The following is a 10,623-nucleotide window of genomic DNA, read 5'->3' on the forward strand; positions in this document are numbered from 1 at the left end:
CACACACGGTCGGTTTCCGTTCCTGGGATTTATTCTTTCACCCAAAGGAATCCGAATGGATCCTGCCAAGTTAAAAGCAGTTGTTGATTGGACCACCCAAGATAGTCGTAGAGCAGTTCAGTGATTTCTGGGGTTTGCCAATTTTTACAGGCGGTTTATTCTGAATTTTAGCCAGGTTGCCTCCCCTCTGATGGATCTCACCTCCACTCGAAGATGTTTCTGTTGGTTGCCGGAGGCTCAGACTGCATTCTCTAATTTAAAGAGTCACTTTGTTTCGGCTCCCATTCTTGTAACTCCCGATCCGTCTCGTGAGTTCATTGTGGAGGTGGATGCGTCAGAGGTGGGAGCGGTGGCAATTTTATCTCAGAGGTCACCTTCGGATGACAGAGTACATCCCTGTACATTTTTTTTCTCATCGTTTAACCCCCTCGGAACGGAATTACAACATTCGGGAATAGGGATTTACTGGCTGTTAAGTTGGTGCTGGAGGAGTGTCGTCACTGGTTAGAGGGTGCAGAGATCCCTTTTATAGTTTGGACTGATCATAAAAACTTAGAATACATCCGCACCACTAAACGACTGAATTCCGGACAGACTCACTGGGCGCTATTCTTTGGTCAGTTCAATTTGAACATCTCCTACCATCCGGGATCCAATAATGGTAAGCCTGACACACTTTAGCGGATCTTTGAGGCTGAACCAAGATCCATCCTTCCGGTGACCATTCTGCCCCCCGATTTGGTAGTAGCGATGGTCTCCTGGGGGGTGAAGTCCAGAGTCCTCTCAGCTCTGCGCAACGTCACAGTTCCCGCGGGTTGCCCTGAGAGCCTGTTGTTTGTACCAGAATCGGTCCAAACTAACGTCCTACAGTGGGGTCACTCGTCCGTACTAGCTTGCCACCCAGGAGCAACTCGTATCTGCAGTTTAATCAAGCAGTGCTTCTAACCTTCCATGGCACGGGACGCTCGTCAGTTTGTGTCGGCATGCCCTGTTTGTGCTGTGGGTAAGGGCTCCAATCGACCCCCTGCAGGGTTACTCCAGCTGCTGCCTGTCCCTTTGAAACCCTGGTCACACATAGCTATGGACTTCGTTGCAGGCCTACCTCTGTCTAGCGGCAACACAGTAGTCCTTACTGTGGTGGACAGGTTCTTGAAGGCCGCACATTTTATTCCCCTCCCCAAATTGCCCTCAGCGAGGGAGACAGCGACTATTGTCCTGGTTCATTTTTCCGTATTCGTGGTCTCCCAGTGAACATGGTTTCTAACAGGGGTCCCCACTTTGTGTCTAGGTATCACCCGCAGACAAATGGTCAGGCTGAGCGTGCTATCCAGGATCTGGAGAAAGTCTTGCGTTGTGTGGCATCCGCAGAACTGTCATCTTGGAGTTCCAGATTAACTATGGTGGAGTATGCACATAACTCCCTCCTGGTTTCGTCTACGGGTTTGTTTCCCTTCCATTGCTGTTTAGGCTACCAGGCACCCCTATTCCCCTCCCAAGAATCTGATGCCATTGTTCCATCCGTGCACTCGTTTATTCACAGATGCCTCCGTATGTGGAGGGTCACCAGAGAAGCCCTCACTCGGACTGGTGACAGGAACAAGCCGTCGGGGATCGTCACCATGCTAAGCCCCCACTTTACGTGTGGTCAGAAGGTCTGGTTGTCCTTCAAAGACATTCCCTCTCAAACTTTCCTCACATAAACTAGGACCCAAATTTATTGGACCATTTGCCATCTCTAAGGTGCTCAGTCCAGTGTCAGTTCAACTCAATTTAACCCCCCAGCTTAAGAATATCCACCCGGTGTTTCATGTCTCTAAGATAAAGCCCGTCTCCTAGACTCATCGAGGGGTCTCCAGCTTATACGGTACGGTGGCTCCTTGATGTGAGACGGAGGGGTAGAGGTTATCAATATCTGGTAGACTTGGAGGGCTATGGTCCGGAGGAGAGATGCTGGATTCTGGCTCGTGACATTCTGGATCGCGCTCTCATTGACCAATACCATCCGAGTCTTGGTGAGTCCTCCGGGGATGCCAGGCGTCCCTGAGGGGGGTAGGCAGGGATGTAGTGGAGGCTAAACGCACATAAACGCAGTTTACGCACCTCCCAAAAATTCGGAAATAGTGTTTACCCACCTCCAAAGTGCGTTTATCCACCTCTAAATTGAGTTTATCCACCTCTAAATAGCCTACAGTTCCTAAGCCATTTTAAATTAAGCTTATGTCGCTTTAGTTTTATATTGTTCATTACTAGTTTCATAGGTTGTTTGTTGTTAAACCTAAGACGAACGTTCATGAACGACATGCAACAGACTGCATCCAGATTCAAATATGGATATCCGGCAGTTTTTTTAAGCGCCGTCAAGACAGCAGCCCTCTTCCTGATGCCAGCAAACAGCCTCGGCTACAAGCCCAAAGTGAGTGAGCTCAGAAAACAGTACTAAACCATCTTTTTGAGGTTAATTTGGTTCACGGTAGATTCATACCAATGACTCAAGTCACCTCTACCTAGCTAGTTAATATTATCACTAGCCGTTCACGGTTTCGCGGGTAAGGTAAATGTCCATTAAGAATAATAATAATAATAATAATAAAAATAACATTCGTTATTTTGAATAGAAATCATCACTCATACAGCAGCCATTCATCTCATCTCCGGTTCATTTGTGTTCGTATAGGCTACATACAATATCCACGATCCACCAGGGCTATATAGTCCAATGTCCTTCTGCAATGTTGCTGTCTGTGTCATTGCGGTCTGTGTCATTGATAAAATATGAAAACATATTATCAGCCTTTTCTAAAACTACTCCAAAGCCTCCCATGATATGGTCTTACAATTATAAAATGCATACTATAGATATCAGCCTCAGATTTGAAATGAAGCATGGCCACACTTGTAGCTACACTTTAGTTGTGGTTAGTGTGTAGTTGATATCCTACATTCAAAAAAATATTTTATACATTTAATAAATATATTCTTAATATTTTTTGTTTTTGTTTTGCTAAAGCATTCAGACTGGGTACCTAAACATTGAATGCATACTAAATTTATTTTAATGGTTTGTCTAAAAGGGTTAGGCCTTATAATGTGACCAGCTACTTGACAGGATGTGGTGTGCTAAGCTGTTTTTTCTCCATTTTAACTTAATTTTACAGACATTAGATTAAAGTATGAAATGAATAGTGATTGTGTGACCTATATGAGGGAACAACTAGTGATACCCTTTGTTAGTAATATCAAATGATAGCCTATAACGATGTCATCAGGATACACATACACCGGTAGGCAGTGGCCCACCTTACTGTGACCACGATGTGGTCCCCCAGAATTTATAGTTTACCCACCTCTTTTTTTACCACTACACCTCTGGGGGTGGGGGTACTGTCATGGTTCAGGTTGCTTCATAGGCTTCCCTGTTGTCTGTGTCCTGTCATTTTCTGCAGCTCGTGACATCAGCGCAGGTGTGTGCAAATCACAAGCTGATTGCCCTCAGCTGTCACTTGTTCCCGTTCTCCCTTATATTCCCTGCTGTGTCTGTCCCTTGTCGTCAGTAGATTTTGTGTTGTCATTGTGACTGTGCTGTGTGTCTGTTTCCTCACCTTTGTCTGCTGTTGTGCTCAGGACGTCTAGACGAGGAGTTTTTATTTGCCCGTGTGCCCGAGATCCTCTGTCTCATTTTTCCACGTCCCGTTGGGCACTGCACCAGAGGTGGTCTCCACAGCCTGTGTCTGCAGGTGACTGTATGGACGGCTCTAGAATTGTTACACCAGTTTTCGGCTCGTGTGTGTGTCACCACACGTTGGATTATTTTTGGATTTTCTGTTGTACCTAATAAACTGTTGCATGTATCCTATGCATTTGAGTTCTCTCTCTTCATGTTCCTGTCACATAGAAAATCTATGGGGTATTGTGAAGAGGAAGATGCGATAGGCGAGACCCAACAATGCAGAAAAGCTGAAGGCCACTTTCAGAGCAACCTGGGCTCTTATAACACCTGAGCAGTGCCACAGACTGATCGACTCCTTGCCACGCCACATTGCTGCATTAATTCAGGCAAAAAGAGCCCCAACTAAGTATTTAGTGCTGTACATGCTCATACTTTTCATGTTCATACTTTTCGGTTGGCTAAGATTTCTAAATATCCTTTATTTGCGAATGTGTATGAACAGCACCTGTATATAATGCATTGGCGATTAGCGTGGCCGAGTCTGCCGATCAGCGCGTCAGGAAGCAGCAGCCAGATCAGCAATCATCATGTGATCACCGTGTCGGAGGACAAGGTTCGGAGCGCACTAAAGCGAGTGAATGTAAGGAAAGCAGCCAGACCTAATGGGATTTCAGGCTGTTTTGCAGTCCTGTGCTGATCAGCTCAATGGTTTGTTTACATCCATTTTTAATGACTCTTTTGCTACTTCGTTGGTTCCAACCTCATTCAAAAAATCTTTCATCATCCCTGTGCCTAAGAACAATAAACCCTCTTTTCTGAATGACTATCGTCCAGTTGCTCTCACATCAATAGTCATAAAGGTCTTTGAGGGACTGTTTAAAAACATCATCTGCTCCTCCATCCTGGATTTGCCTATCGCCCAAACAGATCCACTGATGATGCCATCTCTCACATCCTGCACTCTTCTCTCACACACATTGACAGCAATAACAGGAACTATGTAAGGCTGCTATTTATCGACTATAGCTCAGCTTATAATACTATAGAGTTCTTACTAGAACCAGGAAGTATGACCATATTAGCCCGGTCCTGTCAACACTGCACTGGCTCCCTATCAAACATCGTATAGATTTTAAAATATTGTTTATTACTTATAAAACCCTGAATGGTTTAGCTGCTCAGTATTTGAATGAGCTCCTTTTACATTATAATCCTCTATGTCCACTACGTTCTCAAAACTCAAACTCAATTTGATAATACCTAGAATATCAAAATCAACTGTGGGCAGCAGATCCTTTTCTTATTTGGCTCCTAAACTCTGTAATAACCTACCTAACATTGTTCGGGAGGCAGTCACACTCTTGCAGTTTAAATCTAGATTAAAGACCCATCTCTTTAACCTGGCTTACACATAACATACTAATATGTTTTTAATATCCAAATCCGTCAAAGGATTTATAGGCTGCATTAATTAGGTAAACCAGAACCAGGAACACTTCCCATAACACCCGATGTACTTGCTACATCATTAGAAGAATAGCATCTACGCTAATATTAGTCTGTTTCTCTCTTATTCCGAGGTCACCGTAGCCATCAGATCCAGTCTGTATCCAGATCAGAGGGTCACTGCAGTCACCCAGATCCAGTACGTATCCAGACCAGATTATGGATCAGCACCTAGAAAGGACCTCTACAGCCCTGAATACAGGGGAGACCAGGACAACTAGAGCCTCAGTGTGGTATGGGAACAGCTCCAGTCAAGACTGCAAAGCCCTGCAGAGAGTTGTGCGCTTAGCTGAGCGCATCTCCGGGTCTGCTCTCCCCCCTCTGCAGGACATCTTCCTCAAACGCTGCAAAAGCAGAGCTGTTAAAATCATCAAGGACTCCATCCGCCCCAGCAACCATCTTTTCACTTTGCTGCCATCTGTTAAGCGCTTCCGTAGCCTGATGGCAAAAACCAAGAGACTCAGGAGGAGTTTCTTCCCCCAGGCCACCAGCCTCCTAAACTCAAAACCAGCCTCTTAACATCTTCACCATTCACTACCTCACATATGCCCCGTTTCCACCGCAGGAACTTTACCCAGGAACTAGGGACTTTGGCCTGGTACTCGGTGTGTTTCTACCGCAGGAACCAGGAACTAAATAAAGTTCCGGGTAAAAAAATGCCCCTCAGAAAGTCCCTGCTGGCGAGGTGGTAATTTTTCAAAGTTCTGGAACTTTCGGGGGCGGGGCTTGGGCGCTAAACATCCTGATTGGTTGAGTTCACGCAGCATTGGTTGAGTTCAACCACCATTTATTCGGATCAACATTTTCAAAATATTACTGTTATTGTGTCATGAAATGTAATTTTAAAAGTATTTCAGGCGAGAATGTAGTTGTTTAAAACTCAAATCTGTGGTTTATTTATAAAGACAGCGCCTATTTAAAAATGTGTTTCGCCGATCTCAGAGACGGTGAGCTCCACGCGATCAGCGGGAGCTCAGTCCTCATGTATCCGCCAAGAAGCAGCCTCACCTCGGCTAGACTTTCTGATATGTGCCGCTGGCTCTGATGTCTCTTTAGTGGTTAAACATAAAATATAATTCAGCTGCGGAGTAAATCTAACAGGTTTTCTTTGGTCTGTATTCAATTTATCTATATGTTAAAATAAAAATAAAAAAGGCAAATTTATATAATATTTTGTTTCATTGTAATGGCTGTATATATATATGTATATATATATATATATATATATATATATATATATATATATATATATATATATATATATATATACACATATCCCTGAACTAAGTACATTTCTGCAGCTGTTCTTATGTTAAAATGAAAACGAAAGGAGGCAGTGGTATTTGATATCCTATTTCTTTTTATTGTAAATATACATAGAGGATAAATGCAGTAGCCATGGTCAGCTGACTGAAGTTATCAAGTACACTGCTGTTTACAGATTTACCGGACTTGCTCGTTGCGGACATCTCACTTCCGAGACGAATGCACAAAGTCTGAACTACCGAGGATGCACATCCAAAATCAGCATACTTTGTATGGAGAAACGCGCGCAGAGCTACGTCACCAGTCTATTTGTCTAATCTTCCCGGTACTTTACACCGCGGTGGAAACGCAGAAAGCAACAGGTCTGGGGGGAAAAAAAGTTCCTGGTACAAATGTTCCGGGTAATTTCGGTGGAAACGCGGCATTAGACACACTGACAGTGTCAACCTGTTTGCCTCTTTTACATTCCTGTGATCTTAATATTTAAGACTACAGTATAATGCACATATGCACATTGTACATCCCTGGGTATCTTAATATTTAAGACTACAGTTTACTTTCATGCACATTATTTTGTGTTCTATATTTAATTCTACAATATACAACTTTTTTTATATTTTATTCTTATATTTTTATTGTTTACTTTTATTTCATTCTTACATAGCTATATTTATGTATATTTTCATCTGTGTTGTTTTCTTTAATAATTGCACTGCCCATGGAGCGGACCTGACTCACATTTCACTGCTGGTTATATATGCTATATATAATTGTGTATGTGATGAATAAAATCTTGAATTTTGAATCTTGATCTTTAAATAGCCCTCTCTTTGCTGCAGTCCTGTAAACTTTTGGATTTTTTCACTAATTAATGAATAATCTTGATAAAAAATAATAATAAATAAGTCTATGCCCGATCTCGTCTGAACTCAGCAGCTAAGCAGGTTTGGGCCTGGTTAGTACTTGGATGGGAGACCACCTGGGAATGCCAGGTGCTATAAGCTTTTGGGTTTTCTTCACTACTTATATAATGAACTGGCGTGTAGGGTATCAGACCCAAACCAGACAAATTAAAGAGTCGATCAGGACTGTGGTTGAAACACGAGCCGAATTCCTCAGAAAGGCAACAGGAGGTCATAAATCATTCTGTGCCACAAGTCCGAAGCAAGATAACCAACCAACCAACCAACTCTTTCATAGAACAGCTTTCAACATTAACACCACTAGAACACTTATTGACAATTTCAATTCGGGCAAGTAATCAAGATGCAACACCGGCCATCACATGTAAACCCATGAGAGTAATAAACAAGATCCTTGGATTGACTTCTCCCAACCTAGCAGAACTAGACTGAAATTCCTAAGGGGGGGCTTTTAACCTCTGGTCTCCACAGAAATCTTTATGGCAGAGAATGGCACAGAAACTGTCTTTTCTAGATATAAATGGACGAAAACGAATTCAAAATGACTTATAAATGAATATCAGTCCATCGCTTAACTCCATATTCATTTATATGTAACCCACACATTTGACTATCATGTTATAATCACTTATTGTGTATGTCTTTTAATAACTAATGTACAGCTTAAGGATACATATTCATGTTTAGTATGTACGTGTTTGAATCGGTTAACTTGAAACAGTACTGACCATGAGTTATTTGTCAAATGTATCATATTCTTGTTATAGGAATCATGTCCAAAATTAGTCCCTGCAAGAGCGAGAAAATTCAGACCATGTGCTTGATAAGATAACATATGATTTATGATACCCCGAGCAAAGATGATATTTAAATGGTCAAGGCGACATTTGAGGTATGGCCAACAGGCCAGTTTAAATGATGTTATCGTTAACAAAGTTCGGGAGGAGCGTGTCAGATACTTAGCCTAATCAACACAGGTCGACCACAATCTATTAATCAATCCCACAGCATAAATATCGCTGACTTACCTCTATCCATCGACGGTTAATCAGCATCCTGGTTCGCTCGTTCTACCATGTCGGAAAGACAATCCTCATCATCTGAAAATGACTCCTCCTCTCCGGCCTCTTCGTAGCAACCAACCAACCCCAAGGCTACTCCACAGTGCTGCGACACTGTAATTGAGCCCCAGGCCGCATCTCGCAGATGGGCCTCAGCTAGAGCAGCCACCCGCCTCCCAAGGCGCCTAGATCTACCTACGCCTCCTCCGGCGAGATCACCAGCAGACTCCCCGGCTTCCTCCTATCGCTCGGCCGGGAACCCCCCCCCATAGGGAAATGGACCGTGTCGAGTCTGAGACGAGCTTTGATAAAATCCAACATACAGCCATCAAGAAAGTTAAACAAAACCGAATTATACGATTTATACATCAACATGTATAAAACTAATCTTTCTCCCAAGCCTACCCCACCTCCCAAAAAGGATAAAAGACAAAACAATCCTCGGGACTCGCCTCACCAGACTCCACCATCATCCTCCCAAACAAGGCAAAGCTCAAGCCGCGAAGCTAGAGCGCATCCAAGCCAGTGCCGCACCCCGGATCCCTCCGCTGCAGCACCCACAGATCAGTCTCCCACCGAGGCTTCTACCTCTTCAACGCAGAGGCGTGCAGCCCAAGTCTACAATTGGCCGCCTCAACCGCCAATCACAGCCCCCCCGACCGCTACCGCCAACACAGACCTAGCAGCTCAAGCTAGCGCTTGGCAGTACTGGCTAGCAAACTCAGCCCCGCAGGCAGCACCTCCTAGCCCGGAGGCCGCAGCTCAATCAAGCGCCCAGTTGACAGAGTTACCGAACACGGCCCCACCGGCGGTCTCCTCCAGCCCGGAGCTAGTGACGCCAGGAAGCGCCCAGCCGCAATGGCCGCCGAACACAGTCCCTTCCGGTCCCGACGCCGCAGCCCAAGCAAGAGCTTGGCAGTACTGGCTGTACCACACAGCCTCGCCGCCAGTCACCACTAGTTCGGGGTCCGCGGCCCAAGGAAGCGCTAGGCCACAATGGCCTCCAAACATAGACCCGACACCCGCCCCTTCCAGCTCGGGGCTCGCGGCTCAAGCAAGTGCTAGGCTGCACCCACTGCTATACCCAGCCCCGCCACTAGTCACCAGCAAGTCACCACCAGTCTCTATTCTCCAGGCAAAATCCCCATACTCACTTTTCTCTGCCAAACCCATGGCCGCCCCACCTAATGCCGTCGCCGCTGAACCCCCCCAAGTGGCTCATAACATCTGAGCCCAGATTCTATCAGGTGCGGACGTCTCTCCTTTCCCTCCTGCCTTCTTCTGATTCGAACCGCCAAATAGATTGTGGGGATTTTTCAGTCACGTTAAAAAACCCAAACCCCCTTTCTTCCCGATTACTTTCTTTTTCCGAGTTTACGATTGCATTTAGTCGTTACACTGAGATTATCTGCTCAGCCTTTCCCCACGGGCGACACGAACTCAACGACTATTTGTCAATTATAGCAGAGCTCGCGTTGTCATATGGGGGGTCCATTTTTACACATACTATAAGCTCTTTTCCGCCAAATGTGCAATATGAGTCAACCAGTGGAACCAATGCCCCTACTGGGGCGCTCTCGACCCAGACCTCCACAGCAGGGTATTTGTAGGATGCAGGAAGATTTCCTGCGCAGTTTGCAGGTCAGTCACCCACTCCACCACTACTTGCCCGCAAATCAATCCTAGCATACCCCAATGCACCGACACCTCGGCAAAATCAACCAGTTACGTCCCTAGATCCGCTACTACAGCAAACCCGTGCCCCGCCCAACCAGAAGGAGATAACGGGCAGCCTTGTCTCTCCTTCAACAACGGGAAATGCCCCAGACAGCGCTGCCGCTTCCTGCACATCTGCAAATTATGTGGCGGAGCCCATGCCCGTTTGTCCTGTGTACAAAGCTGTGAACAAAAAATCAAAAAATTATCTATCGACTCCAATCAGTATTTACCGCATAACAATCAAACTCGCTCGCCATCCAGACAAAGAATTTAGTAATTACCTCCTATCTGGCCTGAGACATGGTTTCAACCCCAGCGTCGAATGCACAATTTCCCAAAACACGGTCTGCCATAATCTCCAATCTGCTCACGCAGAGCCCGACGTAGTAGATAATCTCATCAAAAAAGAAGTCTAGTTAGGTTTCATGATCGGGCCCTTCAATAACCCCCCCTTCAAAACATTTAGAGTCAGCCCAATTGG

The 10,623-nt window shown here is 45.0% G+C and overlaps 1 protein-coding gene across 1 annotated transcript; it reads left to right on the forward strand.

The window, feature by feature from the left end:
* The first annotated feature begins 8,796 nt into the window (after nucleotides 1–8,796).
* LOC132104577 (uncharacterized) lies at nucleotides 8,797–9,654 on the forward strand. The gene has a single exon (XM_059510144.1). It carries the CDS (start codon nucleotides 8,797–8,799, stop codon nucleotides 9,652–9,654), a length of 858 nt encoding a protein of 285 aa, XP_059366127.1.
* The last annotated feature ends 969 nt before the right edge of the window (nucleotides 9,655–10,623 follow it).

Source organism: Carassius carassius, chromosome 25 (genome assembly GCF_963082965.1).
Source record: "Carassius carassius chromosome 25, fCarCar2.1, whole genome shotgun sequence".
In the NCBI taxonomy this organism is placed as follows: Eukaryota; Metazoa; Chordata; class Actinopteri; order Cypriniformes; family Cyprinidae; genus Carassius; species Carassius carassius.